We start from the raw sequence: 22,229 nt of genomic DNA on the forward strand, positions 1-22,229 counted from the left end.
TTGCTTACTTAGCCCATTTGCATCAAGCACTTCCCCTTCCTTCCTTCCTTTCGCTTTGTGTCTTTAATGCCATTTCTAGTTCTTTGTGCACAGTGCGAGCTCAATTCTTTTTTGTTTTTTTTTTCTTCTGTTCATACACGACTTCTCTTTTTGTCAACTACTGTGTAACACAGCTGTTCTTTTTTTTTTGTTACCTTTTCTTTATTTTCTTCCCGCTCTTTTCTCCTTCATGTTGCTTCTGTCTTTCTGTGGATCTTCGCACCACAATAATCGTAGCCTTAATTTTACGCTAAACAAACGCTTTATCGCCCGCAAACGTACCTCGACCATTTTCTCACCAACTCGAAAGATTCATGATGTGAGAGTGTGTTGGTTTGTTTGTTTGTGTGTGTGTTGCTCAATCGAGATATAAATGTACATGGAAACACAATTTTCCTACTATCATACAAGTGTGAGGGGAGATGGATGGGGTGGTTGTGGGAGAAAGGGAACAAGTTTGGAGGAGGTGGCATTAACTTTGCAAAAAACAGTAACTGAGAGATTTATCAACGATCATAGCGTATCATCTTCCCCTTCCCCCCTCCCCTTCACGTGCGGGGTATTTCCCTGTTAGATCACATTATCAGCCAGTCAAAAAGTGCCAGTTTTCTGTAGAAAAGTTACGTTACACATTACGATAAAATGCGTTTTTCCCTACGCGAACAAACGACCATAACTAAATGTACACAATACAAGGTAGAACAATAAATACATTACGAAAGAATTAAAAACACAACGCAAGTCCTTCTTTGAATTAGCTTCGTATAATCTTTGAAATTCATACATGCATCCGTTGCTCCCGTACGCGTACAGCACACGTACGTACTCGAGCGCGCGCGCGCCGAAAACTAAACCCTCTAGTGAGAAGAAATGTACAAGAACCGCGCGCATTGCAGCGACATCTTTGCTTGCTTTCGTGACTGGGAATGTTAATTATCATCTGACGGACACGACGTTAGCCTAAATATGTGTATTCCATAAATGTTTTCTAGTCCAATTTCCAAACCGTCAGCAGTCCAATTTCTCTGCACTCTTCACACACCCTGGTACGATCTATTAACCGTGTACAAAAAAAAAAGATTCTTAGTTCATTCCAAATCAAATGTTGGAAAACGACAAATTTCATTCAATTCATTGCATAATTTGTAAAAAAAAAAGTACGAGCTGTTTCGACCACACAAAATTCCTTTGGTGCCGTCACGACCCCGTTTGTACGGAAGTAGTAAAATTAGATAAAATTATAGTTAGAAAACTTGAACCAAATTTAACGTGCCTGCACCAAAAACAAAACTCTGCCTATACACAGATTCAAATTAGAAGCGCACACGTCGTTATAGTGCAAAAAAGTCCAAACGGAGTACGTTTGGATTGACTCATTTAAATTTGAGAACGAAAAAATAGAACCATAATAATACGTCTTTCCTGCCTCGGAAGACGGCATCCAATCCAACCATGCCACGAAGACAAAATGGTGCAAAAAAAAAAAGAGAAGAGGAAATGGTTCCCTAGCGTACTACACACGACACACATAGCTTCGTTGCACTGACGCAGTCATCGTGGCAGAAGGCACCACACTGCTGACAGATCACCATCGCATTGAGAGAACAGGAACAGTCCTCCCCGGTTCCGTCGATCCGTTCCCCCATACCGTCCCGATCTTCACCGCCGCCATTGTCAGCTGCGTTGCCACCGCCACCATCCACGAGCGGTGCCGGCGAGGAACAGCAGTTCAGTGTGTCGATATCGTGTTCCGTGCTGGAAATCGGTTCCTGTTGCTGCTGCTGCTGCGGTTCGATCGCTTCGACATGATTACCTGCATCATTGTTGATGTATCCACTGTCCAGCAGCTCCATATGGCCGGCGACGATCATTTGATTGTTGAAGTGAGGCGAAATGTCCGAGGGAGACACTAGCATACCTGCCGCCGCCCCATCGTTGGCTGATGAGTGGGAAGCATCCATCATTTCATTTACACCAGCCGGTGGCTCCATTGTATCTCCACCGTTCATGACGACAATGCTATTTGCTCCTCCGGGACCATTGCCGCAACCGTCCAGAAACGCTTGTTCCTGCTGCTGCTGATGTTGCAATCCACCGATCAATGCGTTCGGGCTATCCATGTAGACGATCGCATTATTCGTGCCCGTTCCGTCTTCGGTTTCGGTGCCGCCGCTGTCATCCTGACCGTAGGTGATCACTGTACAGGAGGGGGGATATTAGAGGAAGGACCACAGCCTGATATGCTTGATCAAATAAGACCGACAAAACGACCAGCGAACGATCGGTATGCAGAGTAGGATCGATTTGCGCAGACTTGTTTTTTTTTCGTTCACCCCCTCGCGCATGCACACACGGCCCACCCACACACGCATCGTTCACGCTCACCGAAGTACACCACCTCCCGGCGGATAATACTCACCGTGGGTGGACGGTATTCGGCGGGTGATCGCCGCCTGTAGGTTGGCGGGTGCCACGGCATTCGCGCCGGCCGCTATCTGTTGCAGTTGCCCCTGCTGCTGCTGGAACTGGTGTTGCTGCTGTTGCTGCAGTTGATGTTGCACCACTTGCTGCGATAGCTGTTGCTGCTGCACAGCGGACATTTGCTGGTGCAATTGCTGCTGTTGCTGCTGCTGTTGATGTGCATGTGGTGATACAGGAACATGGTGAATTTGTATCTGTAAAAGAATAAGAAGAGACATACATGAAATCTTTTGTTTGTATTATTATCAGTGCTGCAAAATGTCACTGTCTGATTGATAAATTACAAATTGATAGAAATTGATTGATTTGAATTGGATTGAATTGATTGAGAAATTGATGAATTACAATCCTGAATTAGCCTTACCTGATTGTGTGTCGGTGGTGCGCTAGCCGCCCGCGGCGTCACGATGTCCCCGATGTGTGCCGCACGCTGTACTAGCACATACTTGCCACCAAAGGTTCCCGCAGCCGCTGCTGCACCGGTGGCGGTCGCGCCAGCCGCTGCGGTTACACCAACATTGACGTTGCCACCGACCGTCCCATTATTGTTGCTCGCAGCAGCAGTTGCGTGCACGATCGTCGGTGCAGCGCTCACGCTAATGATCTGCTGACCGTGCTGCTGAAGCTGCTCGCCGATCGTATGGAGCTGCTGTTGCTGCTGCTGCTGCGATTGTGGAGTTGTGATAATACTGATTGGATTTGAATGATTTGGGGGGCCGGCTGCGGCAGAAGCATTCACCACTGACGGTGGTGTGGCAGCACCGGCGGCACCACCCGCATACGCCTGACGCACTACGATGGGCGACGGCTGCCGGGCCCCGGCCGATACGGTACGCTTTGAGTTGACCAGACGCGAGACCTACAAAAAACGAAACACAAATTATTGACTCCATTCGACCCCGCGACGCTCATCCACTATTACAAAACACACCTTTACCTTGTTTCCTCCAAAGCCCAGCACACCACCGAAGGCACTGTTACTGCCGCCACCGCTGCTGTTGTTGCCGCTGTTAGCATCCTCTTTGGTATTGTTGCCGATAATACTGCTCGCAGACACGCCACTGCTGCTGCTGCTGCTACTGCTGCTGCTGCTGCTGCCTGTACTACCGATGCTGCTGATGCTGCTGTTCGAGTTAGAGTTCGACGCGGCCAGGAACGCCTGCGGCGACTTGAGCTGTGCCTTCAGCTGGTGCCTGTTCGGGCTGTTCTGTATCACCGCCTGGCAGATCTGGTAGCTTCGTTCGAGATTTACCGCACCAGGCGGCAACCGGGAGCTGCTCGACCGTCCACCACGCTTGCTGCCGCCAGACGATGATCCGCCAGAGCTGCCGCTGCTACCACTGCTTGCGCTCCCATTGCCCGTAGCAGTGCCATTGCCGGCAGCAGCGGCTCCACTGACGGAGCCGGCTTCAGTCGTTCGCTTGCTTCGACTGCTGTTGCCAGTTGCACCAACGATCACATTCGCGCCGACAGTGGCTGCTGCTGCTGCCACCTGTTGCTGCTGCTGCTGTTGTTGCAGGTGATGCACATTGTTCATGAGAAATGCGTTCTGGCCACGAATCAGTTGGTTGGTGACGTACTTTTGCTGAAAGCGCTGCTGCGACTGTGTTGGGGCGATTTGTTGCGGTGCTTTCGGTGCTGCTTGTTGCTGCTGCTGTTGGAACTGCTGTGAGGGCGGCTGTTGTTGCTGCTGCTGCTGTTGCGGTTGAATTGCTTGCACACCAAACTGTGTACGCTGCAGGGGCAATCGAGGTCTCGGTTGCGCTTGTTGCTGCTGGCCAATCGCCGGCGTGGCCATGATGATTTTCTGCAGCTGGATCGGTTTCTGTAGCGTCGGCACGGTAGGCTGACTGGTCGCCAGCTGCAGCTGCTGGTCCTGGGTTTGGATGAACTGAGGATTCTGCATGTGCGGTATCACGTTGGCCGCTTGCACGGTTAAAGGCAGCTTCGCACCAGCGGCAGCCGTGCCCAATGGCCGAGAAGTTATGATAAACTTTGGCTGCTGCTGCTGCTGCTGTGCTATCAGGTGCTGCTGTTGGGGCGGTGTCGTGGCTTGCTGCTGCTGCTGGATGACCGTCGGATCCATCTCGTACCGTATCTGGTGTCCGGAGGCGGTTTGAACATGCTGAATCAATTGCTGCGGCTGCTGTTGCTGGTGCTGCACGAGCTGCTGTTGCTGCTGCTGACCACCCACAGCGACGGTAGTGGAGTAGTTGCCGGCAACACTTTCTATCACGCGTGCCAGGTTGTCTTGACCGCCGGGACCAAGGGAAATGAGCGGCGACGATGTAACCACGTTCACTTTGGGCAGTTGCTGCTGCTGCTGCGTTTGAAACGTCGTCTGTGGAGACTGCTGCTGTTGGAGCTGTTGTTGCTGAAGCTGTCCATCGTCGTTTTCCAGCTTGATGCGCGTCAGAAGCTGATTGCCTTGCCGGATCGTGGTGTAGCTTACGCCCGGTTCTGCCTTTATCATACTGTTGCGTATACCGTCCTTAATCTGTAATTGGAGACAATGCAATACATTCATTAGTACAAGATTTGCTACACGTGCACTACAAAGCTCGAAATTAAGCGATAGTCTCAAAATGTTGACGCAAAGTTTACACTTAAAAATAAATAAAGTCTTATGACCGGACTCGCCTCTGACGTAAGCTGGATCGTACTGTTGCCGCATCCTAGAACCGACTGCGGGCTGTGGTGTTGCTGCTGCTGTTGCTGAGGATTTAGCTGAAATATGCTCAACCCTTGCGGTGTTGTCGCTGCTGCTGGATGTTGCGGTGAGCTTAGCACGGCCGCTGTCGACACCGGTGTCATGGTTTGTACGGTGGGCTGCTGCGGGGCATGATGAGCTAAAAAACTGATACCGGTCGGGTTGGTACTGGTGACGGGAGAGTGCAACTGTTGCTGCTGACGTTGTTGATGCTGCTGCTGCTGTGCGTGCTGAAGAGCATTATGGCCGGCAAGCTGTTGCACGATTGTTGCGGTCGTTGCCATCGAGATCGGTGTAGGGGATTGTTGCGATATGATGTGTTGCTGTGATGCCGCTAGCTGCTGCTGCTGCTGCTGCTGTGGGTTCGCTAGATGCTGATGAATGGCCTGGGTAGTATGGAGCTGCTGTTGCTGCTGCTGTAATGCTGCTGCACCGGGCGAGGACACCATCGTGGTCGTTCCTGGCGTACCCATCGGCGAAATGATAATACTGTTATTGCCATCGACGAGCTGGTGATGATCTACCACCATCATTTTCGTTGAATCCATCATCTTCATTTTGAACTGCGGCCAATCTAAAAGTAAAATACGGATAAACAGAAAGGTTAATGTTTGAAATCACACAAAAAGAAACTCAGACTATAGTGAACATTTTTTAACGAATGAACTACAGAAAGCGGCATTGTATTCCCACAAAAAAGCATGTCTTTGATGCATTAATTTGGACGCATAAATTTTCGCACAGCATGCACCATCCTACCCTGGAGATTGAACAATCGAAAAAGCGAAACTGATCACAAAATAATACAACCACAAATGGCGCAAATCAGGCACAAATACACAGACCATCATCCTCTTGCAGAGCTGACCGAACGTAAAGAGAAAAGGAAAATAAAGGAGACACTTGGACGACCTCAAATATCATTCCGAAAACGGGCAAACGGCCTGCCAACAATTAGATAAAAACTAATAAATAAACAAATAAATAAAACAACAGTAATCCGGACATGGTACGAACAACAGTGAAGAGATAATGCTCAGAGAATAAGGAGAGAAGATACCATTTGAAGCGATTGCTCGCTTGCTGGCAACTTCTCAACCGAACTTACCACCACCAGCGGCGGATGAGGGTGCTGCTGTAAGCACTTCCTCGACGCGATCAGTGTGACTGCCACCACCAGCCTTCTGTTCATTGCCAGCGTGCTGATCCTTTACTGCTGGTATGTAGGAGCTTCCACCGAGAAACAGTTCGTTGCCACACCGTTTCCCCAACGAGGGCGACAGCACACTCTCTACACCGTTCAGTGAGCGTCTCCGGGAGAATCGTGCCGGCTCGTACGACGCATGCAGCCCGTTCGTTGCGATACAGTCTTCCACCACCAGAATGGTGGTCCGTTTCGCCGTCAGCACGGGCATGTTGGTGATCGAGGGTGAAAATGAGCTAACGATCGGCGCCGGTGTCGTTACATTCAAAGTGCCAGATACCGTTGCCACCAACGAGCCCATATCGTGCTGATAAACATTGGTTCGTTGTTTGGAGACACCCTCGTGGTCGCCGCCCTCGCCTTCATCGTCATTCTCGTCTAAGCTCTCGTTCATCAGATCCGTTGTTTGCCGTTCTCGTTCATCGCTACTCACTGCTGCTTTCCCATCGTCATCAGATTCGTCCACTCGTTGCTGAGCAGCATCCTCCCCGACTTCGACGATTGGACCTAGCTCGTGGACACACTGGTTTTCGTCGTCTTCAACTAACATGGATGAGGTTTCGCCACCCTCGAATAAGCCATCCTGTTGTTCATCTCGTATTTGGTCCAACGTCATCGCTGCTTGATCGTGATTATGTTCCACAACTACGCATGTGTTACGACCAAAAAGGGGGAGGAGGTTGATGGACGTGTGTAGTTGGAGGCCAAATTTCACACAAGACCGGATACACAAATTACATTGTGCCGAGGGGTTGAATGAGTAAAAGCAAGTGGTGCAGTGGATAAAATGAGGAGGGGGGTTGAATTAGTACAGGAAATAGCATTGTTTTGGAAGAATAGATCGATCGATCGTCATATGTCAACATCACCATCTTTTGAGAGACTTTTTATCTAGAGTATTTTGAACTCTAGATTCAAGATGATGGAGAGACTGAGGAGAGACTAACACGGCAATACTACTTCTCTTAACATCCATTTTTGGCCTAAAAACCAACAACCTCGGTTCAATACTAGATTTGAACCCCGACTGGACCGACACATAGGACCGTGCCTTTGACGGCTTTACTACGAGGCCATTATCCAATGGAGCCGTTACGATCCCTACAAAAGTGGCCTAGTTCTCAACAAATTTAGGCATTTCTAGCAAATTGCATGTGCTATCCATTATAAAACTAAAAAAAAGGAATCTAGAGCTTAGATTAATAATAATGTTTGCCGTTATTATGTCTGCTCCTCCATATTCCTGATAGGTATTGTTTTTAGCGCTTTCTCCATATCCATGCTCCGTAACCCGGTGGAAAACACCTTACACTACACTACTACTTAACCGGATTTATACTCACTTTCTGTTCTGATCACTTCGCCACTGCTCGGATCGAGAACGTATGCACCAGCAGAACCGGCAGCGTCATTCGCACCACCGTCCATCTCGTCGATATACTTGTCCATCAGCTGATTATGTTGACTGTTCGTATACTGCTGCTGATGCTGAATGTGGTGCTGCCCATCGGATGATACTTGCTGGTGATGTAGATGCTGCTGTTGCTGCAACTGCTGATCATCTTCCATCTTCTCCTCCTTCAACAACAGTTGCTGCTGCTGGTAGTGATGTGGCTGATCTTCTTCCACTCCTTCACAGCTAGCACCGCCATCCAGTCCATCACCGTCCAGCAGCATGCCTCCCGCACCAGGATACAGATGCACCTGCGTTCCATCGGAAGACGTCACCAACTGCTGGTGGTTCTGCAGTAGTCCCTGGTGGTGATGGTGCTGTTGCTGCGGATGCTGGTTCTGAAACTGTTGCTGCAGCTGATGCATCTGATCGAGAACGAAGCTGGCCTCCTCTACATCCTCCTCCTCCTCCTCCTCTCCTTCCGACCCTTGCTGAAGGTGATGGTGCATAAGGCCGTCATCATTGTGATTCAGATGGTTCATGCCCGACGGATGCAATTGATTGCCGTACTGATCCACGATCGTATCGATTGCTTGCTCCTCCAATCCAGCGTCATCGCCCACAGCCAGCAACATACGATCATGGCCATCCCGCTGCTGCCCGTACTGTTCCTCCTCTTCTTCCTCCTCATCCTCGCCGTCAGCTTCATCGGCGGCAGACAGATTATCACAGTAGTTGTTCGCCATCACCATTACATCGCCGCTGCTTGAGGATGGACCACCGTCGCCAGCTTCATCGCCCGCACTCGTCGTCACCATCATCATCAACCCCTGGTCCGACGAAGCTGAAGGTGAGCTGGTGATGGTGCCGGCCGTCGCATTTCGCAACTGCTGCAACTGCTGCTGTTGCTGCTGATGCAGCAGCTCGTGATCGTGATGAAAGCCCGTCAGATTCATGTTCATGTTCATGACACCAGCAGCCATCGCTGACTGCCGATGGTGCGACGCATGAAGATGATTATTGGGATGCTGCTGCTGCTGTTGCTGCAGGTGCAGATGCTGAAGATTCGGTTGACCATAACTACTTAACTTATTGCCGGAAGTGGTGGTGTTGGTGCTAGTCCTAATCAGTTCACCATTGAAACACCCGGTGGGAGCGTTGTTTTCCTCATCCTCGTAACTCTCCTCCAAGCCTCCGTGCATTTGCTGCAACCCTTGCCGGAGCATCATTGCATCCGCATCCTCCTCCTCGTCCTGCTCCTCCACCTCAGCCTCTACTTCCTCCACTTCGTCCACATCCTCCTCCTCCTCCTCCTCGTCCTCTTCCTCCTCTTCGTCGGCAGTGTTCGTGGTTGTGGTGGTGGTGTGAACCAGCTCCCCATCACCTTCATCGTCCTCTTCTTCCTCGTCTTCCTCCTCGTCGTCCGCCTCATTCCGCCCGATGTCTCCCCTTGCCGCCATCAATGCACCACCGTCATCCAGCTCTTCTGCCACTTTCAACTCAACGTTGGACATCATATTGCTCGGATTTACGATAAGCAGGTCGGTGTCGACGTTTCCACCCTGCCCCACGTGATGGCGCAGTACGTTCTCGAACGTACTGATGCCCGGAACGGAGGTGGCTGCCGTTCCCGGTCCTCCTGCACCTCCGCCGCCATCCAGATGATTGTCACTCGCTGCCATCATGGCGGTGGTCGAGACGCTGCTACTATTACTGCTATCGTTCGAAATGGACAGTTGCGGTTGCTGAGATGGATGGTGTGGCTGCTGCTGTTGTTGCTGTTGTTGCTGCTGCGGTAAAGCCGTTACAGTCAACGAGGAGGGCAGGGAACGAAGATTTAGTGCACTACCTCCGTGGGCAGAATTTGTCGGCTGCGGTAAGCACATGACACTGTACACCTGGCCCGTGTTTTGATCGTAAATCATCTGTGTCGTGCCGCCGCCACCGCTAGCGTTGAGCGAGGCGAGATGATTCATATCCATCAACCGTTCGCGATTCGCCTGCTCGATCGTTTCCTGCAAGATCGGTGAGGTGGTGTTCGTCTCCACTAGCTCTTCGCCGCCATGATCCGATCTTTTCAACCGTCCCCCACCAATATGCCGGGTACTGCCCGGCATTCCGCCACCATCGCCAACATCTCCACAATCGATCGCTTCCTCGAGAATGATGTCCGAAGAGGGAACGAGCGGCGGTGAGGAGTCAGCGCCAGCGCGTCCTATTCGAGCTCCCTCACCGAAGTCGCCATTTACCATCGGTCCTACGATGCGTCTTCGTAGCACCTCGCGATTCTCGTCACTCTCGTCCACCTCGTGGCTTTCCTCACCTTCCGGCTCTGAGCGACCGACTAGCAGCGAAGGGGAACCAATGCTACCGCCATCCGCTTCCTCATCGTCCACTATCGTGATCGTTGTGGTCGGTGGAGCCGTTGTCCCCCGGGCACCTAGCAAACCCTCGCTGTGTCGGCCTCTGTTCGCACGGTTGCCTTGCCGCGGTGCTCTTCGCTTGGCCGAGCCGATGACGGTCGCCACCGGCGGTTCGCTTAGTAGCCCTCGGCGGCGCTTCTCGCTCGCGCCGCCCTCAATCAGCACCATTCGCCGTTGATCGATCGGTGCGGTCGCCATCGAGGCCACCGTTCGCGTATCACATTCTACTTGTCTTCGATCCTTCGCACCGGCCTGTAGCAAGATCCCGGGCCCGGCCGTGGTTGTGGTGGCAATGGAGGTCGGATTGATCATTACTAATCCCTCCGAGTTAATGGTGCTACTACAGCTAACATTTATCCTACTACTATTGCTATTGCTATTGCCACCGACAGTGCTACTGCTGTTGCTTCTCTTGCCGCCGCTGCTGCTGCTGCTGCTGCTACTCCTTACGCCGTCAGTGGAAGTGGCCGGCATAGTTGTGCTGCTGGTGGCGGTGATAAGGCGATTCATACTACTATTATTACTGCTTATATACATTGCAGCATTGCTGCTGCTGTTGCTACTGCTACTGCTGCTACTGCTGATGTTGCTACCGTCCGCCATGGCGCTACTCGCCGTCACGACAGCCACCATTCGACGCGGATTGCCGTGCTGCAACAAGCTGCCGGCGGTAAAGCTTCCGGTGCTACTGTTAATCTGCTGCTGCAAACCACCACCCTCATCGTCCGTTTTCCGCTTCGTCATCTTACTGCTGCTTAGCTCGGGCGTCAACGCGCGATTGCTGCTGCTGTGGGTTCGCTTTAGGTTGGAGCTTGCTCCTCCGCTAGCGATCACCGGTTCAACCGGCACCGCACGCACCATCGCAGACGGACGGTACGGTTCAACCACCTTCACGACGACCGGCCGAGAACCGAGCGTGATGGTCGACCCGGCAGCCGCCATACCCGTGGTTGTTGTTGGGAGAGGATTGTGCTGCGCTGGCGGCAGCTGCTGTGTGCCCGTTCCGGCCAAAGCCGACCGTGTCACGGCACCGACCGTTCGCAGCCGCTTCGGAGACATCGGCAAGGATGAGCCGGCGGGACTGCTGCTTTGCGGCTTCATGGTGGATGACGCCCCGGCCAGATTCACAGCATTGGTGCTACTACTGATTGTGGTACTGCCGCTGCTACTGCTAACGCTCATAGCCGTGGGCAGCAGGCGCTTAGTGCCGCCTGCCCCTCCGACCATGACCGACGAAGCGTTCGGCGCTGAACCGACGACGGAGTACGGTGGATGGTTGTGTTTGCTTTCCTTGCCAGTTGCTGGTGCCACGGCCGCCGCCGCCGTTGTGCTCGTGGCGATGGCCGTCGTGGGACGCAACTTTATCGTTGTCTTTAGTGCGGGTCGGGCTGTATTTACAGTGTTACTGCTAATGCTACTACTACTACTGCTGCCGCTACTACTGCTACTGCACGTAAGGACATTGATCGGAACCACCGAGAGTCCGCTCGCTCCGGCTGCTGAACCTCCACCGCCGGTGCTTCCACCTCTTGGAATGCTGCCGCCACTGCCGCTGCCTTTCGACGCGCTGCCGGAAGTGACTGTTATTGTCGTCCGCGAGGGTAGAATGATGGTGCCGGTGGAGGATGTGATGATTGTGTTACTGCTAATGCTGCTGCACGTACCGCTGGTCGCGTTCGTCGGCCTAACAACGCTCGCTGCCGTGGAGAATGTGATCGGCTGCATCTTGGACAGCGATCGCGCGCTCGGATCGATCTTGGCCGTGACGGGATGCACCCGGGGCGTTAGTTGCGGTGCAATCGCTATCGTTGGTGGTTGGACCGTTTGCCTTGCCGCGACGTTCACGATCGTAGCATGGCCACTGACCACTCCCTTCGACACCGGAAGGATAGAAACGGTCGGTGGTAGGGTGCTGCTGCTACTACTACTACCGGTACCGATCAGAGGAGTCTGTGCCGCAGCCGGAATGGATTGTGGTGCGGGTGCAACCACCTGCACTGCCGGTGGTGATTGTAGCGCGGGCGACAGGACGACCGGTGCGACGGAGACAGCCATCGCTGGTGTGACGGCTATCGCCGGCTCCGGTGGTGGTGGTGGAGTCGGTGGCGTTGGATTAGCCACCGTGCCTGCCGCCCCAAAGAACGACCCGGCGTACTTCCGGTCGCCCCACATCGGCTCGAAGTGTTTCAGCTTCCACGGATCGAGCTTGCTCTTCTCGCGCTCCGCCTCCGAGCGCATCTTCAGCTGTGCCTCGGGCGTAAACTCGCCCTCCGCCAGCCGGTCGCGCCACTCGTGGCAGGCGCGCGCAAAGAACTCGTTGTTCAGCCCGGACGGGTTCAGCCGGATGCCGTTCTGCTCGCACTGCGTCGCCTCCGGCAGTGGTGGCCGGTCTACCGGCGGTAGCAGCTGCACCAGCTTGTACTGGTACAGCGGCGGAAGGAGCTGAAACGTGTCCCGGTTTAGCAGGGCGCGCAGGTTCGTGTGCACCAGTATCGAGTCGGGCGTCTCCAGATCCACGCAGCCCTCCCGCGTCTGCTCGAGCTGGGCAGCGGTCGATAGCTTTTTGTTCGTGCGCCTTCGCGGCTTGATGCTGAACCCCGGTATCGAGGCTAGCACCTCGCGCATCGTCGATGCAGCACCGCCACTGTTACGGCCCGCGTCCTGCGCTGCTGCCTGCCGTAGCTGTCGCTTTTCCGTCGCCACACCGCCCCGACTGCCCGGGCCGGATTGGGGCAGTTGCTTGACGGCGTTCGCCTGCTGCTGCTGCTGCCGACTCGTCGCCAGCCTCGGAAGGTTCCGCCGCAGATGGTGATTGTGCTTCGGGGTGCTGGTGGTACTGGCGGTGCCTGTAGTGCTGGTACCGACACTCGCATTGCCAACCGGCGTCCCTATCCTCGCCTGCCGAGGGGAACTCAACTCCGCCCCAGAAAACACCGGCGTGCTGCACTGCGGCGAAGAGGGTAACGTCATGTCGATCGAACCGACGGACACGTTCAACGGATCGTCTTCGCGCAGCGGAAGCGACGAGTCGTACTCGTCCGACAGCACTACGCAAGCCGTTTCCGTATCTACGCACGACACTAGCTCCGGGTAGCTGATGTCGTCCGCCATACTCTGGTCACTGATTTCGATCACCGCCACCGGATCCGGCGGAAGGAGTAGCGGCCCGCCCGCCGTCTCACTGCCGGCAATGTTGAGGCTTTTGTTGCTGCTATTATTGTTACTGTTATTGCTACTGATACTTTGCTTGACGCCACCTTCCGGCGCCCCGACACCCGCCGCCATCGATGAGGAAGGTGTCGCGTCATCGTCGTCTTCCACCGTCGTCGCCGGCGCCGTCGCCATCGGCGTCGTCGGTTCCATGGCGGAGTGCTCTTCTGCCATCGCTTCATCAACGGTGGAGGCGACTGTGTCACTGCTCCCCGCTGTACCCGTACTGGTAGTGGTGGTGCTGGGGGTGATGAGAGTAGCTGACGATGCGGTACTGCTGCTGCTGCTGTTACTACTGCTGCCATTGTTAGTGGCGCTGCTTTTTGCTGCTACCGGTCCAGCCGTTACTAGCACCGTCGCCGTGGCAATGTGTTGGGGCTGCTGCTTTGCCGTACGGTTCGCCTGTACCGATGGAACGGGCGACACATCGCATTCCATTGTGGGATGCACTTTTCTACAATGAGAAAGAGATCAGGAGAATGGTATTAGAAAGGAGAAAATACAATTCTAAACGTCTTTAAAACAATATACTAAATTAGTTCTTCAGCATTTTCGCTCACACTTTTTGCTAATGTTCTTTCTAGCTACTGACATGGTCCGCCGCCAGCAAACACAACTGAACGAACGAACTAGCCCGTCATTTGCCGGCTTTTCTCGACAGCAAACACACACGAACAGCGCCAACTGTCAAATCTGCGTGTAACACCACCAAGATTGGCCACACGCATACCACTGCAAACACGTTTATTTTGCACGCCGAGTGCGCACAACGACCCTGTTCTTCTCGCACACCCTTTTCGTGTTCGCTCTTTCGCTCTCTGCTTGGCGTTTGTGTGTGTGTGGCGAGAGGTTGAGGAGCAAATCCTTTTGCAATACGCGCAGCAGCAGCAGCAGCAGCAGTAGCATGCGGAAATGCCCGCTGGGATGGTGTGCGAAGGAAGCGAAACGCACACCAATCAAGCAAAATGACGTTGATTGCTGATAAAAGATAAACGACTGCTTGCTTGATGCTTATTAGAAAAGGGACAAATGATGAGGCAAATCATCCCTTTCACCTACTTTAAAGAACCAGCACAAATGTCCTAATTTGCTGCACAAAAGTGTGAACTACGTTTTTCGGTCGCACTGCTGCTCTCGATCGCGCCTATTCCCTACCAAAAGAAGAACGAGACCAGAGCGTAGAGGCAACTTTTGCCCGAGATTCATCGCAGTTGCCCATGCACAAACACTGTTCTAAATACCTCGGCAATTTGCGGGAAAGAATCAACGGTAGCAACTGCTCTGTACGCTGCTTTTGCTCCCACAAATACCACATTTCTTTTACTTTTGTCTCTTTTTCGCTTGTACGCCCTTCTTCGTAACGTGCCCTTTAATTGCAGATTGCAGCACACAAACGCGGATGCAACTTTTTCGCAAACCCAACACAGTGAATGTGTTGAGAGTGTGTGTGTGGAACACGCAAGGGAATTGCATTTGCACACATCTAATATTTGGCTCTCTCTCTCTCCTTCTTCTTAGGAATGAGGAATCTTACAGGGTTTGCTTATCGAATTGTTGACAGTTTGGTATTGATGTTTTCGGTTGCGAACAAATTTTACAAGCGATTGATTTATTTATTCATGATACTGTCCTGCGTATTTCTGCTACGACATCTATTTAAACTATCTTATAATTAACGTTCGAACTAAATAAACGACTATCCTTATCCCCGAAATTGAAAAGTAATAATATGCTCGTGTAATGCGAAGCAGTCAAGAGATTAAAATCAAAAATATCAATCCAGTCGTTATATTGACTTGCCATTTCTTAACCACACTTGAAATTGAAAGCTAAATTAAAATGGAATGATTACGTTTTGTTTTGTTTGATATTTTTTTCTCCCAAACCCCCAAATTTTCACGTTCTTTTTTACTATAGCTGTACTCCAGGCTGTTGATTGGGGTAAAGTGTTGATTTACACATTGTACACAAAACAAAACTGCCAGCAAATTGTAACAAACTCTGTGTTCCACTACTTTAAATGAGATTAAAAAGTATTCAACCACTTTCTTTAGCAGTCATTAGGCAAATCGTGAAGCAAAACCTCGCACTGAGCGCTTTACATCCTGTTTCAATCGTGTAAGTTTGCCTTTTTTGTAGACAGAACACACACACACACACGCAATTCGGTAGCAGAAAATCAAATATGCACACCTGCATAATGTGCACCGAACCAACTAAACATACACACACACACACTGCTTCAAAATCGGCACATTTTTCATGAGGTTTCCCATTTCCCACCATCATCCCTCACCATCGGTTTGTATGTGCTCTATTTCATTCTCTGTTTTTATTCCTGCCTCCCTTTTCCACACTCACTTGCACACACACACATTGCTATCGTGATGGTGGTAGGTGGTAGTGTAGTATGGCCCTTTTTGTCCTCCCTTGCAATTTGCTTTCACTCCCTCTCTTTCTCTCGCTCGCTCTCTCTCTCTCTCTCTCTCTCTCTATCACTCTCAGTGTTGTAGTTCATTTTTCAATGCATACTTCTTTATTGGAGCATCGTGCACAAACCAGCAGCAGCAGCAGCAGCAGGCCACCCGTCGATGCCTTTTCTTCTGAGGTCGTCTTTGAGCGAAAAGGTAGCAAATAGTAATGATGATGGGTGGACGGAAAAAACACATTCTTATTTGCAACAGAGGTTCTTGACTCTCTCTCTCCCCCTCTCTCTTACGTGCGAGCACACGGGTGGGGAGGAGTACACATCTTTGCACATGCACGTTCAATGCACTTTCTGTACCACCAATCCCCCACCAAACGGCAATCAGCGCCCAGACGGAGAGAAGATGATGTTTTACCATCCAATATCCAATTCGTTCTAATTGGATCAGCAATAAAAAGAGGGATTAATATGATTAGGGAACAATTTCACACAAAAAAACGAACTAGAGCCTGAGAAATTGCTCTGGCGAAGGCAAAATGCAACGTTCTGTTAAATCACGTGTTTTTTTCCAGACAGATGGTGGTGGAGGAGGTAGAACGAAAAGCGGCTACTCCATTCACAGACAATGAATGCAACGAACGCTGAATTTGTGCTAGCCATTCGATCCAATTCCCCGTACAGAGAACACTGCAGAGAAGGACAAGCAAGGAGGTTGGGAAGGATAAATAAATTTAAACACCAGAAGAAGAAAAAAAACGGCCAAGGTATGAGTGCGCGCGCGCGCGCACACACACACACACATTTTATTACCGTCTTAAGATCCATCGGTGTATGCAGTTTTTGCAGGAGAAAAGGAAAGCGTACGCCATTAATTTAATCGAACGAAACAAAAACGAGTGCTTGTGGTGCATGTGTAACCAGTTCCGAGAAATACAAAATCAATAATTCAGATTAGATTTTACGAAACGATAAATACGAGAGTACCAGTAACAGCATGAGGCGAGATAATTTGAATTTTAAAATGGCACGAACGTGTACAACCAATGGACGCAGTGAGCGAATAAATTACATGCATGTTGTAATGTGCATGTCGTAAAATAAGCGGAAAAAAGAAAGATGGAAAAATTCTATGGTAAAAATACAGAAACAAGATAAAAGAAAGAGTATCAGAGAAAAACGTATCCCTTTGGCCTTTCTTTAAGGTCGTTGCTTGTCCTTTCATTCGGGCGCACACAGAGAGTGCTTCTGTCTAACTGTGGCTGATAATTTTTTTTTTTCTCCCTTTTATCAAACCCAAAAAAGAAATGGTAAAGTGCCCCAGAACACCTGCCAGCATGGGACGCACTGCAAACGCACACGTGCGTACACGCATCCCTTCGGTTTGGTTGCTTGGTGCGTGGCCTCGAGAAGGACCCATGCCATAAACAAGTCGATTTCTCACGTAATGCCCGCTTGGCACCAGGCAAAGGACTACAAGGCCACACACCGCACACGTGGATATTGTACACGGATGGACTGTGACCGATGTTTCCTTGAAACGCTCCCTCTTTTAGCAATGATTTACGTCTTAAGTTAAGGGGTTTAAACGACAGAATCAACCTTTGCACAGCACACAAAATGGAGAATTTCTTTGTTAAATAATGAGATGTACAGTCCCATTGAAATTAAATTGCTCATCAGTGCTCGTCATGATGAGCGTTGCCCAAAATGTATCTTAGCTAACCCTCTCTATTTGTCGCGGGAAGAAAAACTAATACGCAAATTAGCGATTAAAAAAAACACGCAATAACGCTATTAGAAAATGTGCGCGCCATGTGTGTGCGTAGTTTTGTTTATTTTTTACGCGTTACATTTTTTCCCTTTTACAGGCAATATTAGAAGATTTATGTCAGATATACAAATGCAAATGAGAAAATGTTGGGCAGGAAAATAATTTCCATAATCTTTATTAGTTGCAGAAAGTCAGGTTTTATAGATCCTATTAGTTTACATATATGTAAACAATATGTTTAAAATCTTAATGGTAAACTAAAACAAATATGAATTTACACCAATGCCTTTAATGCAAATTGCCTGATTAGTTATCTACTTGCCACGAATAAAACCCGTTCAAAAGCATATCAAACTAGTCAGACTCTTGCCGACCGAAGTAAAAGCAATTAAGTACAAATATAGAAAACTGTCACAATAAAACAAAAGAATCTCAACTTGAGACGAACTAAAATAGCAATTCCTCTAAATACTAGAGGCAGTTCCTCTCTTCGCTGTTCAAAATTGAATGCAACGCCCCATGAAGGAGCTTCAGAATAGCCCTCTCCTCTCCCCCTTCCCCTTCCCCATTTCTCACTACTCTCCAGCATACTTTGCCGAAGAAATTTGTAACACAAAGTAATTCCAAAAAAAAAACAGCGGAGGAATCAAAGAAACCATCGTCCCTCCTTCTATGATGTTCGCCGTGGCAACACGCCAATGGTTCTCCCGTTTGAAGCCCCCCTCCAACACAACATAGCGCATAGAGTGTGGGGAGGCGAGTGATGTTGAGGGGGGGGGGGGGGGGGGGAGTGGGAAACATATGCACAAGAAATGACGCGGCAACAAAGTGACAACAACACAGCAGCAGCAACACACTTACCAGCGAAGTAGCAATCTTGGTGGTGGTGGTGGTGGTGGTGGTGGTGGTAGTGATGATGGTGTTGGTGGTAGTAGTGAGACACCGTCGACGGCGACCGCAGAACATTTGCCCAGTGCTGTTTCGCGTTGGAGACGGGACCGACAGAAAAGAAAGAAAATTGAGCGGCAGCCAGGTGGCGGGGGGGGGGGAAGGTGTCCTCCTGCTCCAGGCCACACAGCGCACACACACACACAGACAAACGATCGCCCCGCTCCGCTCCCTTCCAGGTGGGCGTCTGCTCCAAAGGGTATGTGCTACGGCGGTGCTACCTTTGGGTTGGGCTTTCCCGTGACTTTGTTTTTCACCAGTGGGTGGCGCGGGCGGGAGGGGGGAAGAAAACCCCCAAACTAGAACGCGGAAATGAGCCGCAGAATCGCCGCCATCGACACACACACAGGCGCGAGTGTGCTCTCACTGTTTTTTTACTTTTTCTATTGCCGCCGCTACCGAACAATTGAAAGCGCTTGTGCGTGAGGGGGGGACCCCACGCTCCTCTTCCCTTTGTTTCTCTCACACACACACACACACACTCACTCTCGCTCTACCGTTTCATGACGGTGCACACAGAGAGGACACGCATTGCTAAACACTGGTTTTGGGTGAATTCGTTTCCGGCAAATCTTGAACCAATCTTCCACTACCGCAGCGACCGCAAGTGAACCTCTTTCTCCCTTCCCACAACTTGGAGCGCTTTTCACAAATTTTAGTTCAATTTCCTTATCGAGCAGAGAAGAATTCTGCCACTTTCCTTCCACTGTCACTCACACACACACACACATGCTCAAATCATTCACTTTCTTCTATTCTTTTCTCGCATTAGTTGCTGCTGCTTCTGCTGCTTTTGCTCGCGCTTGTACACGACGCTTTCTTTTCTTTTGTTTCAAACAATTTATTCCCCCACTTCGCTCGCTTCCGCTGCTCTCCGCTTTCCTCCCCCTGCGTTCACACTATACGAGACCTGTGCCTGTGACACCAACAAGAACAAGAGAACAACAACAAACGAATGAAACTTTTCAATTATTTCTTCTTTTTCCACCATCCGGAGAGAGCGCGCACGAGAATGAAAACACGCGCACACACTTCGAAACGGTGGGAAACAAATTGCACACACTGACGCACTGGCTAACGGGCGACGCGTTCCCTCACACGCACACACGCAACCATAGGGAATGTCTGTGATGATGGCATAACGTTGCGCGACGAGCGTGAACACGTCGTCATCGTAGCACACCACTACACAAAACGCTAAATAACGTTAGCTCGCTCTTCCTTTCACTCTATCTCTCTCTCTCTCTCTCTAATAATCCCTTTTTGTTTTACAATGCTACAAACATTTGAAGCATTTCGCACAATAACATTATAATATGAAATGTATTTTACAACACAAAAACTACCTCTTTTTAAAGGTGTAATACTAAAAAATAATAATAAACAATAAACATTAAAGCCAACACACAAAACTCCCAAAAACGCCTTCAGCTTAGAGAGAGAGCGAGCGAGCGAGAGCACAAGCAGGAAAACCTATTGTTCCAAATCGAACGCACACACACACACACAGCAACACCGCGTACACTATCCCCATGGAGAGAACAGAGAGAGAGAGAGACGAATGTTCTATCTCAACTGCCACATTTTCCGCTAACAAAACACGCGTACCTACACGCACACTACAATACAATCGCCTTTTCTTTTTTTCTCACCACTGCCTTCACATACCAACACACTCTCACAAAAAAAACACACGCACACACACTATTCTGCTCTCTTTCGCGCGCGCGCGCTCCCGCTCGTTCTCCACGGTTCCTTTCTCGCTCTCTCGCTCTCATTCTCATTCTTCTGCTGTCTTGCTTGCGTGTTTCTTTTTCTTTTCCTTCCCATTACTAGCAGTGCCTCTAAAAACATTACTAGCCGCCAATTGATTTTCCAAAGCAACATGGAATGTCCTTAACTTCGGGCGAACAGATTTACGACGCTTTATTGCTTTACGACCATAATTAGAGGACGGGGCGGGCTTTGCTAATTTGACGATTGCCCTCCTCCAGGATCCTACGCACCCTGCTTCCTCCTCCCTAGGCCCTTTTCTCTACCCTCTGCTGCTGGCACGCGCATCGATCCGTTTTGCACCCGCTTCCTCCATCCCCCCTACACACACGCGCACACACACACAAGGCGCTGGATGCCCCTTTCGACCGATTTCTTCCTTTTCTTTACTCTCTTCTTCATTGAAGCAATTTTTTCCTTCTTTGGGCAATCTTTTCACACCATCTTCAAGGGGCGTTTAATTTCGGGAAAACGCTAAAAAATCGTAACTCTTTCACAAATTATTCCATCCCTCCACCGAGCATTCTAACATTCGTCGTCCGAAAAGTCGGCCTACAAATTAAAAAAAAAAACTTTGCTCCCTCCCTGTGTGTGCGCTCGGCAAAGCCACCATAATGTGCAAGCGCTACCGACGCGCTCCCGCTTCCCTTTGTCACACATCCAGCAACACGACCGAGGGCAGCGAATTCACAATTGATCGTAAAACGCACACACTTCTCCACCATTCAGCACGACCAAACACAAAACATTCGCACTTTACGCACCGTTCCGATGAAACTTACTGGCAACAAAACCGAACCGCAGCACGCAGTAGAAAATGCAAATTTTTACCCAGCGATATGTGCACACACACTCGCTTCGCTGCAGAACACCTTCACTTTTCTGCGTGTTTTTTGTTCCCCCTACTCTCGCTTCGGATTCTTTTCTCGCACGAATTTTTCGTTTGACAGCATCGCGGTGTCAAAATTGTGACGGGCGAGGGTTTTGACAGCTGCGCAGCAGAAAATGCACGAGAACCCGAGAACGAGAAAATGTAGAGCAATTTTGGGGTGGAAATCGGTTTTGAATTTTGGGATGCTGATTCTGAAGCAACTTACGGTGAAAAAAAAAATATTTTACTACGCAGATAACGTATCAGAAGCCAATTTCCTTGCGATTGAACACGACGAAACATTACGAACTGAAGCACTGTTTACACGTTCTCAACACTCAAAGGGTACTTTAACTAGTGCATTGCGCATGTTGAGCACTTTGTAAGATCTCTCCTTCACATGAAATAAAATACTTTTACCATCGAGGTACTAAAAGTTATTCTAAACAAAAATTGGATAAAAATGCACAACAAAAATACAACCGTACTCTGTGAGCGTGCTCCTCCATCGATGACAACACCCTAATAAACACAATTTTCTGCACTGCCGATACACCGTGTACCTTTGCTCACCGTTCTTGCCATACTACACACACCTTTCCCGTTCGCAATCTTCTCAGCACAGACATACGTCCTTTCGCAAACAGATCGTTTTGACAGCTGGTGGCCGTACGCGAGAACAGAGTGACCAGAATACCGTTGTATATCGTTGTATATCTAGGGTTTGAAGGAAAAAATCTCAATTTTTTAATCATTAACCTTTAAGTTGGCAACCGGATACCCGGGTATTTTTTTCAGCTTCGAACTGCAATAACTTTTAATTCATTGCTTTTATTGACCTGAAATTTTCCGTAGCCTCTGAACTTTTAATTTATGATTTTTTGGTGCATAAGTTGTAATTTTAAACAGCCTGTAAGTATTTTATTTTGATTTTTTTTAACTTAACCACGTAAGTTGGCAACCAGCATACCCGGGTCT

The 22,229-nt window shown here is 50.0% G+C and overlaps 1 protein-coding gene across 13 annotated transcripts; it reads right to left on the reverse strand.

Annotated features, from left to right (window-relative positions):
- Positions 1–125: 125 nt before the first annotated feature.
- On the reverse strand, positions 126–21,346 carry LOC121598522. Of its 13 annotated transcripts, XM_041925502.1 has the most exons (10): positions 21,163–21,346; positions 19,954–19,973; positions 18,521–19,523; positions 7,778–13,914; positions 6,339–7,079; positions 5,161–5,804; positions 3,452–5,017; positions 2,885–3,379; positions 2,459–2,714; positions 126–2,236 (listed from the first exon to the last, which is right to left on the reverse strand). In XM_041925502.1, exons 4-10 carry the CDS (start codon positions 13,896–13,898, stop codon positions 1,545–1,547), a joined length of 10,515 nt encoding a protein of 3,504 aa, XP_041781436.1. In that variant the 5' UTR covers positions 13,899–13,914; positions 18,521–19,523; positions 19,954–19,973; positions 21,163–21,346; the 3' UTR covers positions 126–1,544. The 13 variants fall into 13 exon arrangements, with proteins under 13 accessions (XP_041781436.1, XP_041781432.1, XP_041781435.1 ...); XM_041925498.1 differs by lacking the exon at positions 19,954–19,973; XM_041925501.1 differs by lacking the exon at positions 19,954–19,973 and having other exon boundaries at positions 21,145–21,346.
- Positions 21,347–22,229: the final 883 nt, after the last annotated feature.

Source organism: Anopheles merus, chromosome 3L (assembly GCF_017562075.2).
Source record: "Anopheles merus strain MAF chromosome 3L, AmerM5.1, whole genome shotgun sequence".
Lineage (NCBI taxonomy): Eukaryota > Metazoa > Arthropoda > Insecta > Diptera > Culicidae > Anopheles > Anopheles merus.

Coding starts and splice junctions, on each gene's coding strand:
- LOC121598522 (XM_041925496.1), bottom strand. CDS start 14,775: ATGTGGTATTTGTGGGAGCAAAAGCAGCGTACAGAGCAGTTGCTACCG. Junction 7,080..7,777: donor CGAAGTGATCAGAACAGAAA/GTGAGTATAAAT, acceptor ACACATGCGTAG/TTGTGGAACATAATCACGAT. Junction 3,380..3,451: donor TTGGAGGAAACAAGGTAAAG/GTGTGTTTTGTA, acceptor CGTTTTTTGTAG/GTCTCGCGTCTGGTCAACTC.